Genomic DNA, 19851 nt, shown 5'->3' with positions numbered 1-19851 from the left:
CAAGAAGAATCTGCCTGGCTGCTTCTTCCAACTGTGTTAACTTTCTGTTTCTCCCTTGCTTCCTCACTGTTCTGCCCCACTGGGCACAAGCTACTTGCTTCCACTTTTAAAGACACTCTCCTGATCTCTTATCTAGCTGGTGAAGGCATCCTTATGATAGCAAGCAAGGACGCCATCACGTGCTCCCCGCTAGTCGTAGTCTCAAACACACACACCACCATTCCTAACAGAAAGGAGGAGCCTGCTGCAGCTTTCTGCATTTGCTGTTCTCCTCTCCATCAGGTGCCTACTTAAGACATAAATGTAAAATGCCACCATAAAGATGCTGTAGTTATTGTCTTTGTTTCTTAGTAAGTCCTGTGGTCCTGCTTGTATTTTGTGATCTTCGTGACATTTTATTATGTTTAATTATTTTCTATCGTCTTGTGTTTTCATTTGGCAATTTTTATATACTGTATTTTTATTACGGATTTAGATACCCAGTCAGAGTCATTAGGCATTACCACAAGATATAGGTCATTGGTCATCATGCCTGCTGTCTGTTCTCCAGCCTTGTCCTGAAGCATTTGATTCTCAGGTGATCTCCTGGTAAGGTAGTGCAGACTCAGCTGTCAGGGACTTACTGCTCCTGCATATGGATTTGCAGTGGGTGAAGAAGTTGGCTATTTGAGATGGAAAATTAACTTGCTTCCCAAAGGAAGGTGGTTGTGCTAGGTTGGTTTTTTTGTTTTGTTTGCTTACTTGTTTTTGGAAAGCAGTTGAATTAATGAATAATTAACAATAAGTGAAACAGGAGAAATTGCACTTCAGAAGAAACAGTGATGTGCGGTATTTATTTTGCTTCACAAAAGTGTTTCTTTTTGTGCTTTTTGCACTTAAAAGACTGACTTCTGAATTTGAAACTGTCGTTAATCTTTATATTGCTAATCTAAAGCAGTGAAAGTTTGAACAAGCCCAGATGCATATCCTGCCCTTCCAAGTCTTTTCATTTTGGAGTTCTCTAAAATTTGTAAATATGATACGGGGGGAAATAAATGGGACGGAATTACCATGTTTTCACTCCCCCCACCATCTATACGTCTGTTTTGGTCACTTTGCATTTGCAAAGCCATCCTGTGGACTTCTCAGATTTTACACTTGCTTTTCAGGGCAACTATAATTTTACTGCGGATTGCTACATGTTAGGAACCACCACAAGGCTTCCCTCCAAAACTGTGGGAAATTTGAGAGCGAGAAGGATAAATCAGCACTGTAACTCATTTTTTCAGTGTTACATTTTGCACATTGATTAAAATTCTCTTTTGCTTTCTTAGAAATTAAATCTGTTCTTACATTATCAGCATCAGATACCTTTAAAAGAGATGACATACCTGTTTGAAACTTATTACTGTGTACCTGCTTTTTCCATTTCCCTGTGTTCAATTAAAGTGTAAGATTTTTAGACATGTAGTAGTCATTCAGGAGATGGAAGTTACCTATTTAACTTGAAGCTAAACCAAAGGCAGACTAATGAAACTCACTTAAGCAGTCCTTAATGTGATCTCTTCATAAATAAGACCCTTTATTTAAAAACAAATTACTACTTTCCTACTGGATGCAGCAGAGTAGCTGCAATATAATCTAGTATGAAGTACTATGCTTAGAGTGATTGCAGCTTGCAATCTTGAATTTCCCTTTTGAAGTTTAATACATTTTTCATTTAATTTTTCTTTAAACTAATGTGCACTTTTCTAATATCTTGGTATTTTCATTTTTACTTTCCAGACTGCTATTCCCCATTCCCTAAAATTACATAACCATGTAATGCCACAAAATTATTTTAATGTATGTTGTTATCTTTTCTTTTTAAGGCCGTTCTTCCCTCTTCCCAATAGATGATGGTTTGCTGGACGATGGTCATAGCGATCAAGTTGGAGTTCTGAATTCACCTACCTGCTATTCAGCTCATCAGAACGGAGAAAGAATTGAGCGTTTTTCTCGGAAAGTGTTTGTTGGAGGTCTTCCACCAGATATTGATGAAGGTGAGCTGCCTGAATACTAAGCAAACTAAGTTTGGAGGGAGAGAGAAAGAGAGATGTTGAAAAACCTAAATGAAGTCGTAGAAATAGTCCACCCGCTAAAATAATGTGTAAAAGGCTACACCTATATATATTTTTTGTAAGAGTTGATAGATATATTGAGCTTAATATCATTTGATGTCATCTATCTCTTTGGGTTTTGAGATGGTTCAGTTGTCTCTGATTCTGCACTTGCAGATCATAGAGTTGCATGTGATGCCTGGAATTCATGCTTCTGCTTACCTTGCAGTGGTATGGGGATGCATATTTCTTTCAAATACATCTTAGCCCTCTCTGTGCCTACTTTATTCTCTATTCATAGAAAACTTGTATTAGTAATTGAATTTCAGACTCTACTTTACTATTACCTGAAGATCTCAGAAGTGGTTTAGAAGGGTTAATATTATTCTTGTTCATAAATACAGAAACTAAGGCAGAGGAAGGTCAAGTGGCAGAGTGCTCTGTGATGCGTTGAACATAGAAAGTACCACAGAAGCTCAGGCTGCTGTGTGAGGCAGTTGGAATTGCTTTGTACTGTAGTGCTGATTTGAAGTGATTGTGCTGTTTAATACTATGTTTCTCCTGTGCAGATAAATGTAAATTACATGCTAGCTTGTAATGCAAACAGAAGTCCCTTTACAAAGTTCATTGTAGTCCTAGAGTAACTTGCAAACCAAACAACCTGACTGTGGTTAATTAACTTTCAGATATGGAAAGATGATATTTTGGTTTCATCTTCACTGTGATGCTTTCCTGCAATGTACTAAGGGATTTATTTTAATATACTTCAGCTTTTTTTGATGCACTTCAGCTTCTAATTCGAATGTGCACTGTTGCCTTTAATATAGATGCTAAAGACAGACACATGGAAGTATCTTTTCTTTCTTTCCTGCCTGCTTATATGCTAATGGCAGGATGTGACTGAAAGAAATGGAGCATTTTGGTGTTTGATGAGTTATTGCTCTTGTAGAATTTAGGGTGGTTTAATTTTTTCCTCATGGCAAGGTTCTTACAGGTAATGACAGGAAGGAGTGGCTAGGATAGAAAGACATCATGAAGTTGTGCAAGGGTGTAATAGATCTTGCAATAGGACTATTCATGGTTACGTTTGACACGCTCCTAAATAGGCAATTTTGAGTTTCTGTGCCTGATCTGTGCATGGTATCTGCTGGAAACTGCTAGCATGCTAATTGTGGTGGTACTTACTATATGAATATCTACCTACAAAGCTCTGAACCTTACCTCACTAAACAGTAAATTGTTCTGATTGCATTCAAACCAGATCCTGAATTTAAGGAAGTACCATACCCGTTTTCACCAATTCCTTTAGCTGCCCATATGCTTCTGAAATACTACTGTTATTAAGCAATAAAAAAGAAACGTAAGTGTAAAATCACCAGAAAGACACTGTGTAAATATTAACGCTTTGGAAGATGTATCTATTTTAAGTTCTTCATTCATGAAAGTCAGAAATTTTGTTCCTTTTTTTCCATGAAATGTCAACCTTTGCTAGAAACAAAGATCTTTGCTTGATAGTACTTTTTCATTGAGTTATGTCATTTATTTTAATTGCAACTATTACACCTGTTTTTAGATGAAATTACTGCTAGCTTCAGAAGATTTGGGCCTTTGGTAGTCGACTGGCCTCACAAAGCAGAAAGCAAGTCCTATTTTCCACCAAAAGGTAAGAGAGTTGGAAGGTGTTGACCTGCCACTGATTGTACATCTTACCCTGGGAAACTGTCTCATCTTTTTCCAACGGGTATAAATCACAATCCCTGTGAACAGTTAATTCTGCAGTTTCAAATGCAGGTTCAGACATGGTTCCTTAACGTATCAACTCTAAAACCTGAGGGTGGTGTTTTGGTATTGTGCCTGGTTCAATGCTGGGCTCCTGAAGAATCTTCCGTATTCTGATTTTCCGTATATCAGATCAGTAGTATATAGTTGTATGTGTCAGGACGCATTTAGGTATCTGATCAAGATGATCAATGTTATGTTTATTTCAGTTTTAGGATGTGAACTTCCTAGTAAAGCACTGTCTTTTTGGAGAAATTATTAAATATTGATTAACTATTTATAGTGTTGCTGTTAGACTAGGTTTTTTAATGTCACTTACAAAGTGTTGGAAAAGCCATTCTGTACAGTGAGTAATTAAATTACGTAGCGTATCTCTGTACATGTACAATCAGGTATTGGTACATGCAAAATAAATGCAAAAACCTGATCCAGACATGAAAGCAATGCAGAGATGATTCATTTTTTAGAGAATGCAGCAATTCCTTCCCTGGAAGGAATTCCTTCCCTGGAAGGGAGAAAAGTAGGCATAGTGCATTTATAAACTGATTCTTCATTTATTTATCTGACCATCTGTGCTGGAGAAAAGACAGTATTATTATCCCAGATGGTCCTCTAAAGAGTGGGAAAAGGAATTGAAAGTATTTGAATAGTATTTATGGACATTACATGGAAATTCTAAGACAAAGAGACTTCGGCTTTTTTGATTGTCAGCCTGATACAAAAAGCTACTGTCAAGTTAAATTTGATTATCCTAAGGAGTGCATCTCTCTTCATAAATTACCAAGAGAAATTCTTGAGGAAGTCTTTGAGGAAGATGCATCTCTCAAAGTCTGTGATGAATATATAGAAGAGGGAAGATGTAATATATTCTTACCTGAAAGGCATGGATTCTGGCATTCATTTTCAAGGACATAGTCCTGTCTCAGCATCTGAACATCTTAAGGATATATTTCCAGACTTCCTCATTTAATAAAGCCTTCTGATATAGTTGGAATATTTATAATTACCACAGTAAAAAAAAATTTTTTTAAATCTGTATTGTAAGCAGAGTTTCTTAAAAGCAGATAATCCAGATAGAAGAACTTCAGTCTGTTGATCTGATTAATTCAGGAAACAGTTGCAAACTAAGTGTTGAGTTGATTTCCCATGACTAACTGATCCTTATTTGAAATTTAATAGCCCTTACTGGTCTTCAGTCTTAAAACTTCATTCTAATTTTCAGTTTACTACCTTATTCAATATTGGTTTGTAATAGAGCCTTACACATTTAAAATATAGTATAGATTTCTCTTTGTAGATACTCTAGAAATATAGCTTACTATTAACTGCTGAATATTACTGTGTTTGTATCTGTTTTTTTCAGTGCAATAGATATGGTCCATGATTATTTTGTAGAAGAATTCCTTAAAAATTTGTCTTAAGTATTACTTGCATGTGCAGGCAAGAACCGTGTGTAGATATACTTAATAAGATGTCTGAAACTGCTAAGATAGGCTAATTACTAAGAAAGCTTTGAGATTAGCCAGTAATTATCAATTTAGAAATATATACTATATTAGCCCAAGGAGTTGTGGGTTGGTTTTTTACTTCTAATCTCCAATTTCTAATTTGTTCCTCTGCGTGGAGTCAGTTCAGTGTATATATTTTTGTTTGTTTAGTCTCATTAGAGACTTGACATAGTATTACTTTCCAAAGACATCTCAGAATTATCCAGTTCGGGGCTGATTTACGTAATAGTCTTCTCTATGGTGAAGAGATACAGCCTGCTTTTTTTTTTTTCCTCTTGTTCAGTTTTCCATGCTGTGGTTCCTTTCAGGCTGTCTGCTTACAGAAAGTCCTGAGGGAAGGCCAAGTTCATAATAAATATTTCCTTGCTTGAACAAATGCAAAAAGTGTCCTGTTCCATCAAGGCTGGTTGCCTCCTGAGAAAAAACAACTGCTTGTTTTTAACTAACTACATTTGGTATTGGTTCACCGCAAAATTAGGCCTGAAGAAAACACGAATTTTAAAAACTTCATGCTACTTTTACAAGGAAACTCTGTTCTGAAGCAGAAAAAAATTACTCTGATGAGATCAAAGTACAAATTCTGTAAGTGATCTGCCAACTATAATGGAGAATTCCTTCCTTTCTGACTTGCCACTGTTTATCATAACTTGTGTTATTACATAGTTGGCAAATATACGTATTTATGAAATAATACACATGTCCAAAGCAACTTGCTGAGGTGAGGACTCCTTCTTATGATAATGAAGCTCTCAAATGGTGCCATGAGGATATGCCAATCCAAAGAAAGCCTTTCAAAATACGCACAGTTGTTTGTGTGCTCTGTACTATTTACAGTCCGTATCAAACAGAGGATAATCTGATTTAAACAGGACAGTATCCTCAGCCTTTTGTAATTGTCTGGGTGTTTCTGTTGCCTTCTATCACAATAGTTGTGCAGTAGGTTCATTTATTCAAGGTTCTTAACTGCTAATTTAGAACTGACTGAAAAAATTAGCTTGAAAATGTTCTGTTTCTAGTTTAAGAAGCAAAACCCCAGGTCCATCCAAGTTCTGTTTAACTTGTTATCAGCTTATTTGATCACACTGGGTAGGACTGAACTCTGGATTCAGGCAAGTAACTGTAGGTGTCTTCATGTGTGATTAGTGTCTAAGCTTCCTTTAATCAATAGGAATCTGGCCAATACAGTCAGTAGAGTATAGAGGGCTATTCAGGTCACCGTAACATAAGCACATTGACCATGATTCATTTACCCAGACTGAAGATATCTAAAAGATTTACACAGGCCCGGGAGATGTGTCATGGCACCTATTGAAGCCCCACACCATTCTGGAGCACCAGCTGAAGGCTAGGTAAAGTCCTATAGAGGATAAATGGTGCTGGACGCCTCTGTGTCCCACCTGGTCAGCTGAGTAACTGTCCATACACCACTGACTACGTTAACTGTATCTCTGTACTACAGTAGGAGCTTAAACACAGTCACTGCAGAAATAAGGAAGTAGGTGTTTGGATCTTGAAGTGAATCCTGCTCCGCCCCTACTCAAAAGTGCCTGAGCTACATTACAATTGTGTCAGCCAGCATTTTTTCACTTCAAGTGTACTTTGGAGTTAATTCTCCATCAAAGATTACTAAGCTGAACGAGTGAAAGATTTATGTTTTAAAGATTAAATTTAATTAATATGGTGATGAGATCTCTTTAAAGAGGAATAGATTAAATGTTGTGTTTCCTTCCCAAATGTGAATTATTCCCATCATGAAATGTAGATCCATTGTCTATCTTGACCTGCAGTTTACATTGATTCTTTCTGATTTAAGCTAAGGCACAACATTCTGTGAGCAAGAATTGCACTGACGCCATTTAGTCTCCTCTGGGGAGAGTCTGTCAGGACAGTAGAGGAACCAACTCCAAAACAAAATAGAGCTGTACTGACTGGCATGGACAGTCAATATGGACATGCTGGCTCGCACTGATTTTCTTGACTCCTCCTCTAAGCCACCAGTGATAGGAGTTAACTGGAGTTTGATAGAGCTGCTGCTCTCTGATTTCCACACAGAGTATGCATAGCAGAAGAACTGTCCTTTCTCCTTTTGATAAACTTCCATATTAGTATGAAATACAGTATACCTCGCTCAGAAAATTGTGTTAGCTACCAGTGTTAATCTAGTCTAGAATGCTTTGCTTTTGGTTTCTTCTTTATGTAATAAATAGAAAAAAATAAAACACTGATTCTGTGTATAGATTGGAGGAAGGGGGGTTGTTGATAGTTTTGGGGTGGTTGTTTTTTAATTCTTGGGAAAATTTAATTTGGTAATGTAGCTAGTTCAAATTTATCTGATGGACTTTGTGTTTCCAGTGCTGACTGACCCAGTACATTAAAAAGAAAAAAATACTTAATTTCTTGGTCTTGTTTGAGTGAGAGAGATGTCATCTCAGAGTAAGGATGATTATAACCAGTATCTTTAGATATCAGGGCATGTAGTTCTAAAACCAATTATCATTTCTGGAGATATTTGGTTATTATTTCAGGTAATTTTTTGAGAAAAAGTATTATCAAAGTCACCCACACTGGTTGCCTTTGAAAATAGGAATATTAGTAATAGTTCCAGTGTTATGCAGAGGAATTTAGTTAAGTGATTAACAGGATTTACCTAAACTTTGTCTCCCACAGTAGGCATAAATTCTGATAGAGGTGCACATGAACAAGAAATTTTTATAAGACTCTGTTTCATCTAATACTTTTCACCTTGTGAAATGTGTACAAAAAGTACAAGCTTTGTCTTGTGGCAAGTAATATCTGATCATGACCTGCTACTGTTGGTGTACCTATGACCCAAAGGTATGAAGCAGCTTCAAAGAAAAACATTAGAGTAGCTTTGCTTTTCTGTTGTAAACAGACTTGCGTTGCTATTGGGTGAGAAGCTTCTAAAGTTAAATGACTGATGTGGTATATCAAAAACCCAAGAAACCAGGGAATTAAGCTGTTTTGTAGTACAGTAAAACACCTCCTGTTCTTCACCCTACATCCCCACTGTCCTTCACTATGACATGTGCTTTCTATCACACATGGTAATTTTAGTTCAGTACTACTTCAAAAAGACTAGTTAGGCACTTATCTTTTTCATCATACTTGTGCACATAACTTTCCACCACCATACTAGCTTTGCAGACATTAATCATCCACAGTAGTTCATGAGTTATGTATCTTGAGGTGGAAAATCACCCAATAAAAGCACCTATTGAGAAAGCAGAAAGGGATCAGAATAAAGTTTGTGCCATACAGTTGTTGGCATGTTGTATCAGAAATAGTGCGGCCAGCAGGAGTTAGGAAGCAATCGTGCCCTTGTACTCAGCGGTGGTGAGGCCGCACCTCGAATCCTGTGTTGTTTTGGGTCCCTCACTACAAGAAGGATGTTGAGTTGCTGGAGCGTGTCCAGAGAAGGGCAATGAAGCTGGTGAAGGGTCTAGAGCCCAAGTCTTATAAGGAGCGTCTGAGGGAACTGGAGTTCAGTATCACAGAATCATGAAGGTTGGAAAAGACCTCTAAGATCATCAAGTCCAACTGTAATTCAACAACCAACATGTATACTAAACCATGTCCTGAAGTGCCACGTCTGCACATTTTTTGAACACTTTAGTGATGGTGACTCCACCACCTCCCTGGGCAGCCTGTTCCAATGCTTGACCACTCTTCTCACTAAAGAAATTTTTCCTAATATTTAGTATAAACCTCCCCTGGCAAAACTTGAGGTCATTTCCTCTCGTTCTATCACTAGTTACTTGGGAGAAAGCACTACTTGGGGTTGTTCAGTCTGGAGAAAAGAAGGCTGAGGGAAGAACTTATCACTCTCTTAACTAGCTGAAAGGAGGTTGTAGCGAGGGGGTGTCAGTCTCTGCTCCCAGGTAGCCAGCGATAGGACAAGAGGAAATGGCCTCAAGTTGTGCTAGGGGAGGTTTAGATAGCATATTAGGAACAATTTCTTCACGGAAAGGGTTGTCAAGCATTGCAACAACCTCAACCCTGGAAGTGGTTGAGTCACCATCCCTGAAGGTATTTAAAAGACATGTAGATGTGGTGCTTAGGGACATGTTTTAGTGTTGGACTTGGCAGTGCTAGGTTAACAGTTGGACTTCATGCTCTTAAAGGTATTTTCCAACTGCAATGATTCTATGTGGTAGCTGTAGTAACAAGACAAGCCCTGATTTATGATGTCTAAATGAAATACCTGAGATAAGAGAGTAATTTCCCTCTGCAAGCACTTTCTAGCTAATGAACATAGGCCGGTTACCAAATAACTGGTGTTCTTTGGAGAAATCCACAGCTAATGTATAATTGATTTGTGTCAGGAAATGCACCCTGGTTCAGGGCAAGTGATGGAGAGTGGTGTGTTTGCAAACTGTGCAAGTCTGGCATTCTTTGGAAGGGATTGCCTGTATGTGTATATGGCTATAAAATGTGGGACCTGAGCAAATTATATTCTCTATCCATGTTTCTTTACCAGAAGAACTGATTATTTTCCACCAGGCTAGATGAATTGTAAATCATTGAAGCACTAGAGCTGTGGAGCAAAACTACAGTCAGACCAATTTGATAGTACAGGCTATACTTGAGCTTTCTCTGTGTCTTCAGAAGGGGAGTAGTACAGCTAGGTTCATGACACAAGCCTGTCTGGAGCTCAAAATTAAGCGGGATGAACCCAGACATGAGTACATGTTTTGCAGATAACATTGAGAAAGCAGTATTAATGTATAATTTTGATATTGCTTTTATTTCAGGTGTGATAGGATATAGTATTCCTAATTGATCCCTCATCAAGTTCTTGTAAAAAGATAGAGAATTCAAATACAAGCTGCCACAGTTAAGCATGTTAATAACTGTGGATGTACAGCTATATAATAGCTATGTGGACATACCATGTGGGTGGTAGATCATTGGAGACACTGACCATCTTTATGTATCGAGAGCTATATGGCAGTACCCCTGATTTGCTTTAAGATAAGAACCAATGGAAAATCAGCATCTGGCAAAACACTTTACTTGCTTCTGGCTGTGAGCCTTGCTTTGTATGCCTGATCCCTTAGTCGGTATCATGTGCATTTAGCCCTCCCTTTGTTTAATCAAGTTTTTGCACTCCTGTCATTCTTGTACTGAGCTCTCCATTCAAACAGCAATATGTGTGCCTGGCTTCCACACAAGTGAGGACAGTTACGTGGGTCTGGTCTCACTTACCCGTGCCAGTCTGCACATGCCCTCATTCAGGGAATAAGTTTTGCATAAGTAATACGTGGATTTTAAATTCTAAGATAAATACTGAAAGATATCCCCATTAAAACAGATTGTGAAGCTAAGTAATTACTAATTAAGCTTAAGTTAAATAGGTTGTCACGAAAAAATACTGTTTAGCAATGAAAAACGGACTTCACAAGGAGGTGCTTCAGCCAAAGCCCAAAGATTCCCTATGGCATATTTGTTAAGATTCTAAACTAAGATTTACATAAAAATACAGAATATCTAAAACCGTGTCATGTGTCCCTTGTAGGTAGCTGTGATAGAACTGTGGTATGAAGGGTAAAAAATGAGGTGCAAGTTATTAGAAAGACCAGTATAGGCCTTACAGCTTTTTCTTTAAATCCTGCTTTTGTTCCCATATATCTAAAATCAGTCAAGAATTTGTTGCTCTAATCTTATGTTCTTCTTAACACATTGATTCTTTAATGCTTTTCAAAATGCACCCTACTGTCTTTGCTTTGATGACCTACGCTGTGTCTTTGCAATAAGAAATTGCCAGTGGTTAACTAGCACCTCTCAGAAAAACAGTATCATTTCCAAAAGGCTTGGTAAAGCAGCCACATTCCCTCTTGCCAAGCCTGCTCTAGAGCAGCTGCTTCAGCATTTACTTTTCTATCCAAGTAATAAAACATAACTTCATGTGAAAATTCCACACTTGGTAGTAATCCATAGAGAAAGCAATGTGGATTTATGGTCCTTTTAAAGTTCATTTCAGAATACAACCCTGATTGTGCTATCGGGCATCTGTGAAGTAACAAGTTTTGTATATATCATTATACTGTAACTGTTAAAGTATTCTAACGTGTGAGGTTCTTTGCTTGTCTGGCTGTTGGTTTGTTGGGTTTTTTTTTACTGTAGCATTAAATAAGCATTTTAATTCCTATTTTTGTACTGTTTGGGAGGTTTGCTGGGTTGCTTATGTAACAGAGTACTTTGATCTAATCTCTAGAATAGAGATTAGTCCATTTTGCCAAGTCGGATTTTCATTGTATAATGTCCGTTGCTGCCAATGAATTATGCTCAGCCTAGACTTCCAGTGCATGATAGAGCAGACATGTTTGCTTTTATTTGGTTATTAGTCTCTTTTGACAATTATTTTAAGGATGAAAGTATTTGCCTGGGTCTGTTGATCATGGCAAAGTAGTGCATAGTTAAAAGAAGGTGACTAATAACCAAGAATTGATTTGACTTTCTTTTACTTTTGGAGTAAACACATTTGTGTGGAAAAGTCACTGTCAAAGATGATTAAGAAAAAATAAAGATAAGAGGAAAAAAAAATCAGTTTGGGGGTTTTTTTTCTAGGTTATGCGTTCCTCCTGTTCCAAGAAGAGAGTTCTGTTCAGGCCTTGATTGACGCCTGCATTGAAGAAGATGGAAAGCTCTATCTATGTGTTTCCAGTCCTACTATCAAGGACAAGCCAGTAAGTAAACAGTAGATGGCCTGCAGGCTATAGCTGCCATCTGTCTAAAGCTACATTTGAAATGATGATGATGAAAATAATCAAAAGTAAACTACTGTTGGCAGAGCTCAACATCTGGAACAGTTGGATGATTTTAAAATTGTAGTGTTTTGAACTAATAGGATTAAAACAGAGCACCTAGACATGCTAAACTAATGGGGTTATGACTGTTTGACAGTTATGAAGGCTGATGAACATATATCCACCATGTAGTGAAACTTAAAAGTAGCATACTGTTTTCTTTCCCAATTCAATAGGTTCAGATCCGTCCCTGGAATCTAAGTGATAGTGACTTTGTGATGGATGGTTCCCAGCCGCTTGATCCTCGAAAAACAATTTTTGTTGGAGGAGTCCCTAGACCATTAAGAGCTGGTGAGTGTAATCTGTGGCTATTTTTAAAAGTTAGGAGATTATTGGGAATAATTTGAACCATGCATACTTTTTTATAGTTATGTGTGAATAGATATAGATATAGATATATGCATATAAATAGAAGACTGTCATGATAGTTATAACCACAGTACAATATTCTTACATTTCTTTAGTAACTGTTTTCATCTGGCTTTGGCCACAAATCACTGTTCATTGTTAAGATTTACTGGAAACTTACATGTCTAAAGCTGATTTTGATCATATTAGCAAAACTGTAGTGTAAACTATGTCATGGAAGAGTTTGTTTTTAAAATAATGCTATGAAAACTTCTCTGCCATGCCCCATGAATATGTGGAGCTCTATTTGTACTTGCTTGTCATTGTACATTAGCTACTCTAGTACTATCAGGTTGCAGTTACTCTTGCTAAGATGGACAAAGCAAAAACACAGGTGATGAATACTTGAAGGAGTAGGAATAGAGGAAAAAAAGGCAGAAGTTCAGAGAGCTAGCACAGTCTGTATGGCAGAACAGTATATGAGATTGCAGGACTCTTTCTAGGACACTTGCTGGAGTGCATGAAGGAAAAATTAAACGTTTCTGTAGCTTTGGAATAGTTGATCTACAACCTGGACAGTCTGCTTTGTGAGATTGACTGCAGTAGCCTTTTACAGTATTTTATGGTGGCCTTCCAGTAAGTAGGTTGAAGTGAATGTTGGAAGTGGAAGCATTTTATTCTTACAGAAATATGAGGTTTCAGATGGAAGATGTAGGAGAACCATGAGTGATAGTGCAAATTTGGGGTGTAAAAAAATCTTTTTTTTTTCTACCTTGGACTTGCAATGCTCAAGCTTTTCTGTTATTTTACTTTTACGACTCTACTTTTGACTGTAGTACCAGCTCTGTAAATGAGCATAAACACAGTATGTTCCAACTGCAGATCACTTTTTCTTTAAATTCAGTCCAAATACTCCAGATTACTGTGCTGAATGTCTGTGATAAATTTAATGGATGCATTCTTATGCTTAGCTTTCAAATGCCTTGTATATGTGAAGGTGAAATTTTTATAGCATTGTGAAATAAGAATCATGCCTTCAGAAAAGCAGTAAAACTTCAGGAGATTTTTCAAACTATTGAACATCAACAACTGCTGACACCTTTATACTCTAATACAGAGGATACTAATTCTGAAAAAAAATAGTATTTTCCACCTAAATTAATTCCAAAACTGAATTTAGAATAAAATCTTAATAGAGGCTTGGTAAAATACTTGATCTGTAAAATTTGAGATTTTTGTTTCTATGAACTTCAGTTTCTATGGTAAGTGTAACACTGTAGAGATAATCACATTCTGTGTGGCTGATGAAAAGATGCCAACTACATCTTTAAATTCAAGTAGGACATAGAGCATTAGGACAGCCAGAGAACATGTACCAAGGAATTTGTGGCATGTGGATCTATTTTATACAGCTTACATTCCATGCCTGCCCAAAAAGTCTTTTGCTGTAATACCCTGAAGAAAACTGCCTTGGAATTTCAGTTCCAGGTTGTGAAGGACTGCAAGGACTTACAGTTCCATTGTTTCTTGGATGTATGTACCCACAGTGTGAAAGATCTGTCTGCTGAGTATTTCATAGCTTATTTAATATGTTTTTCTATTTCTTGCTATTACTGTTACATCGGCTGTTGCAAAATTAATAATTAAAATTAACTTTTCTAGTATTTTTAAAAACAAGCATATTTTATAAAGTTTGTAATGTGACAGTTTAAATCTACATTATTTTGTTTCTTAATAGTGGAATTGGCTATGATCATGGACCGTCTCTATGGTGGAGTTTGTTACGCAGGAATTGATACTGACCCTGAGCTGAAATACCCAAAAGGTGCTGGACGTGTTGCTTTTTCCAATCAGCAGAGTTACATTGCTGCCATCAGTGCTCGGTTTGTTCAACTTCAACATGGCGATATCGATAAACGAGTAAGTTCTACAGATATGTAAAAAAATAAATAAATATGAGAGTGAGGATCTACAAAGGAACTTCTCAGGGTGTGGTAGCATTGCATTCGATTGCCCTTCATGACAGCTTCTACATTTCTTTTAGTATTCCTGTAACTCCACTAGTTCCAAGAGTTAAACTGTGAATGCCCTCAAATGAACAACAGGCATTCCACAAAGCAGCAGTTTGTTCCTTGGACATATGTTAGACCATATGCTCTTTCCATTCTGGAGTTCCTGGTTCTGTTGGGTATGGGCAAAGGGCTTGAAAATCTTTTTCTCTCCCTTGTTGTAATGAAACCAAATACTGTGATAATTCCTCTGTAATCTCAGGAAACTCTAGTATTCATTGGTTTCAGATTAGCTCTGTATTTGCAGCTGCCCTTTAATTTGAGCCACAATTGTAAGTGCTCAGCACTTCAGAAAACAAATCAAGCTCAACACCTAAAATACAAAATGTCTTATTCTGTCAGTTTTAAGTGTCACTGGTTTTGATGTCAAGAACTGCAGAGGTAGTCACTGGTATTAATAGATGTTCTTTGAATAATAAAAAATAAGGTCTTAGAGGAAGAAGGATTGAGTAAGTAAAGTAGTTCAAGGTCCAGTCTCCTCTACAGATCAAAGACATGGAGGAAAAAAAAAAGTAGTACAGTTAACAAAAGTCTGCTGTAGGGAGGTAGCATGCAATTCTCTCCTTTCAACAAATGGCAGAGTAATACAGCTTTACATCTGTCTCTCAGGTACCAGTTGCCTAGTGAGCTGAAATCCCCAAACACGGTCCTTTCCAGAGGATGAGTGGGTCTGAATATGGGCAGTGAACTAGGCTTCACATTAAGATGTGACGGCTGCATTTTGCCGGTGGGATTGCTGTCCTTGTGACTTGCAGATGATTTTGAAAATGGCCTTGACATTGTGACTGTGTGAAGGCAAATAAAATTATTAATCAACTTGCATCTGAGTATTTGGACAAAATGGGAGTAACTCCAGAACTCCTTCTAAGGAAATCTGAAATGGGTCATTTAGCTTCAGAATCATGTATAGCTTAGTGTGTTTCAGGAACCCTTTGGCTGTAAAGTGACCTAACTTTAAAATTAGAGGTGGACAATTGGGTCCCTTCCAAACTAGTTCTCCCTCAAAGGTGGGAAATGTGGACTTGAATGCTGTAAACTAGTGATATTTATATCTTGGTCTTCCTCTTCCCATGGAAGTGTCCTTGGCAGTAGAGGAGTATATGGTAGACTGGCAGTGCCATCTCATAAAAAAAAGGAAAACATGAACCTGCCTTTGCAGGCTGCACTTCCAAGTAGGTTAGTTTTGTTTTTTTATGGTTGGTCACCTGAGATTTTAAGGGCTTTTTGGATGGCATCTGAAATGGCAGAGCTTGTTGTTTGCAGAGAAAGGGATATAACTTGTTAACGTGTGACATAACACTGAAATACTTAAAGAGGGAAGGGCAGTGACTCTCCAGTAAAACAACGGGCATGTGCCTGCTTGGAGCTTGGACAGGAAAAAAACCAAAACCACAAAATCTACCCCAAATACTAGATTCCAGAAGCACAGCATTTGAGTTATAGCCATGCAACTTAATTCAGAAAAACAGTAGTCAAATGATTTCTTCAATCACTATTACCAAAAAAAAAAAAAAAAAAAAAAAAAGGAAGAAACAAATGTAATTAGTATCTGTATACAGCTGTTCATGGGCAGGAGAGTTTGCTGGGGAGAGGGAATGGAGTTCTATCTAGGCTTTCTCTTTAAATATCTGAATTCTCACAGTGTCTTTTTTGATTGTTATAATTTGTGTTCGTTCTTTACTATTGCTTTTCTTCTTGAAAATCAATTTTTTTTACTTAATCATTCTCTTAAATCTGGAATTTTGGGCATTTTTATTAGCATCCTTGTTTTTTTCTTATTTTTAAAAATGTGTGCTGCTCCTGAGGTGTTTCACTTGCAAAATACAGCAATGCCAAATTTAAGTATTTTAATAAATTTGTCTTTAAACATCGTGATGGGGAAGGTTTAGGAACTTCTTTGTTTATTTCAGCGTGTTTTTAATCTTTATTTTTTAAAATTACCTTCTCTAATCAAATCATATGGCCGGTCCTTCTTATTTATATAATTTTATATATATATTTATACAACCCAGTTATTTGCCTTACTGAGGAGTAATAGAGAACAGCCTCTTTCTGGGGAGCAACTTAACTCTTAGCTGTTTCTGAAAGTATGAAAAAAGCTATTTTCAGAAATATGTTTTTGCTCCGTGGAGTCAATACATTAATGCCTTTTTAGGCTCTGAAAATATTTTGAAATCAGGATTACTGCTGATTTATAGACGAGCAAGCAATTTGTATGAATCTGTAAACCACTGTTTTCATAAATGAGGAAGGTAGTCCTACTTCAGGTACTACCTTCATGTGAGATGTGTATGTATCCTGGATGATAAAGTGCTGTATTACATATTTCACTGAAATCTTAAAGGTAGGCTGTTCTCCTACCCTTTACCTTAGCATGGCCTTTCTATACCAGTTACATCCAGTTTCTGTAGGTCTGCTGTCCTTTCACATTCTTTTCATAACCAGTTTTGTCTGTGTAAAAGTCTTTTTTCATTGCTAAATTTTGCAGTTCACCGGTTTATCCTTCTGAGCTTTAGTTCAAAGATTTATAGTATTTTTTGCGCATACCTTTTCCTACCTTAATTGGAAATCTTAGCATCACAGTTGCTTAACATACATTTCTGTCATCTTAAATTCTTCCTTACCTATGTACTCTGCAGCTTCTCTCCTGTTCTTTTGATGTATAGATATGTTTAGTTTCTCTAACAGATTTTTTCCTCAGTAAAGTGCTCCTCGTCCTGTTTTATCATATATGAAAGCTCAGCTCCAAACATTTCCTTGAAACTCGTTTGGAGTTTCAGCTCCACACAATTCCTTAAAATGTTTTTAACTTTCACATGCCAGCAGTCTACATCCACTTCATGTACTTCCATTCCTCAATGTGTTTCTCTAATACATTTGAAATGATCTTCATACCGATCTTGGTGCATTAATGCACCGAAGCTTGAAATATATGCTGCTTCATGCTTTCAGTGATTTTGAACCATGGACACAGTTACTGCATAAGGTAGCTGTTTATTGGAAAGTTTGAGTGTAACTTGTGATAAGGCAGGTTGTTGTAGTGAAGTAAGAAATAGAGCTTGTACTGAATATAGATTACTGGAAGCATACTGTATTTCAAACATGGATGCGTTTGACATGTCAAGTATGACCTCTACTTTCTGAAGCTAAGAACATGAAGACTATTCTGCTGTAAAACTTTTGGGTGGGTAGCTGTATGTGTTAATTTTTTTTCTCTGGAGACACATGGAAGAAATAGCATCTTAAAAGTTCTTATTATTTCAGACATATTCTGTCTGAGTATAGTACATAAAGTCAATGTCTGTATGTAATACTCTTCTTGGGTAGTAGTATCTCAGAAAAAAAATCTCTTACAGCAGTGAGTTTTAGTATGAACTGGAATACCTTTTTTTGCCAACAAAAGGCAGAAGATAATATATTTAAAAGTGAGGAAAATGTGGAAGACAACAATACGTTCCTTAATGATGGACTGAACTCGTTTTGTGTTTTATCATGAAGTTCTTCCTGTCTGATTGCAGTCTGTAATAGTTCAGTTACGCAAAGACATAATGCAAGTTTACCACTGGACTCCTGCCACTTTTCCACTCTGGCAGTCAAACAAGTTTGGGAGAAAGAAGCTGTGTAAGACAGGTGTTTCTAGCAGTCTGTAGACTTGCAAAATGGTCTTTTAAAAGTATTTTCAGAAATACGTTGACTACAAATATCTGTACAGCTCAAAGCCACAAAAAGGGCAAGTAATAGATGACCAAAATCTGTAGCTCTCAATTTTTACCATATTTCAGAAATAGGGAGTGAATTTACAGGGAGGAGGAGTGCTAAAAGATCTGTATTCCAGCCTGCAGAAAGTACTTTTCATTTGCACACAAAAGTAGTACATGCAGAGACTTATGGTTGTTTTTAAAAAAGGTTAATATATAAATGGTTAAATTCTTGTATGTTCAGTTATTTTTTGCTCAACAGTATAGAGCTGGATGTCATGTTGGGGTACATTTGGGAGCTGATGAAATTAGTTGGGAGACCTTTCGGCTTGTTTGCTTGTTTTCCACACATACTTCCCTATTACCATTTGCCAAGAACATCCTTCCAGAATAAATGAAGGGGAGGTTCTGATGTAGCTATTTATTACATACATAATGTACTTCTAAAGGTCTGCCTTGAAGTCTCCTGCTTACTGCATGGATAGATCAGTAGCTGATAAAAGATAAACAGTAATAACTGATTATTAGATAAAGGCATTAATATGTCTGATGTCAGACGATTTTTTTTTTTAACCAGAAAAACTTGAATGTCATATAAATTAAAGTAGGAATAGGTATTAACTAGAATTGTTTCTGTTTTACTCCAACAGGTGGAGGTAAAGCCATATGTGTTGGATGACCAGATGTGTGATGAATGCCAGGGTGCACGATGCGGTGGAAAGTTTGCTCCTTTCTTTTGTGCCAATGTTACTTGCCTGCAGTATTACTGTGAGTTTTGTTGGGCAAACATCCACTCCCGTGCAGGACGTGAATTCCATAAGCCATTGGTAAAGGAGGGGGCTGACCGCCCACGTCAGATCCACTTCCGCTGGAATTAAACATGGTGAACCAGCATCTACATAAGGAAAGAAGGGTGCATGTGGCTTACTGTGTTTGAAGATACTGACATGCAGAAGAAATAAGTGCATTCTTCTGCTTTTCACCCCAGCTATCAATACATGCATCTTTATCAGCAGCCAAAACACTACAAGCCTCTTGTTTTTCACCAAAACCCTACATCTCAGGCTTACTGATTTTTGTGATATTTTCATGTTAAAATAAAATGTTTTTTTGTATTTTCTCCAAGTTATTTTTATATGTAAAGTTAAAACTAGATATGAGAATGTTTTTGCGTAGGGGCACACAGTCTGCTGCTATATTTAGTGGGTGAAGCGTGCACTTATTTCTAAACATGGGTTTTTAACTTCAAGATCTGCCCCAGTAATTTACCAAAGGTAGCAAAATAGTGAAGATGGAATATGTCTGCTACAAAAAGCTTATTTTTATTGTTGTTGCTATTTTCAGTGTATACATAAACTAAAAATTAGGGTTGATTTTTTGCTCTCCATTTTGACTTGCAAGAAATAATACCTCAAGATAATCTGATTTATTAGCTATTTTTAAACATTTTTAATCACAAGCTGTATTAGCTTTGCTGCTATATAGGTGTTATGTGTAATGCCACCTATTAATACGGGATTGAAACGTTTAAGACACACTGCATT

General features: G+C 37.0%; 1 protein-coding gene across 5 annotated transcripts in view; it reads left to right on the top strand.

The window, feature by feature from the left end:
* Nucleotides 1-19469, top strand: part of CPEB2 (cytoplasmic polyadenylation element binding protein 2) — a gene marked incomplete at its 5' end in the record, with an annotated part of 53000 nt that extends 33531 nt beyond the window's left edge. For all 5 annotated transcript variants that reach the window (XM_081998861.1, XM_081998860.1, XM_081998863.1 and 2 more), the window contains 6 exons: nt 1851-2021; nt 3652-3741; nt 11954-12072; nt 12369-12483; nt 14279-14460; nt 18958-19469. In XM_081998861.1, coding sequence (XP_081854987.1) covers nt 1851-2021; nt 3652-3741; nt 11954-12072; nt 12369-12483; nt 14279-14460; nt 18958-19185 — 905 coding nt within the window. In that variant the 3' untranslated portion in view covers nt 19186-19469. The remainder of the gene's footprint in view (nt 1-1850; nt 2022-3651; nt 3742-11953; nt 12073-12368; nt 12484-14278; nt 14461-18957) is intronic.
* Between the last annotated feature and the right edge of the window lie 382 nt (nt 19470-19851).

This window comes from Phaethon aethereus (assembly GCF_964289735.1).
Source record: "Phaethon aethereus genome assembly, chromosome: 4".
In the NCBI taxonomy this organism is placed as follows: Eukaryota; Metazoa; Chordata; class Aves; order Phaethontiformes; family Phaethontidae; genus Phaethon; species Phaethon aethereus.
Note: the sequence above shows the minus strand (reverse complement) of the source record. Positions and strands in the feature narration are given on the sequence as shown.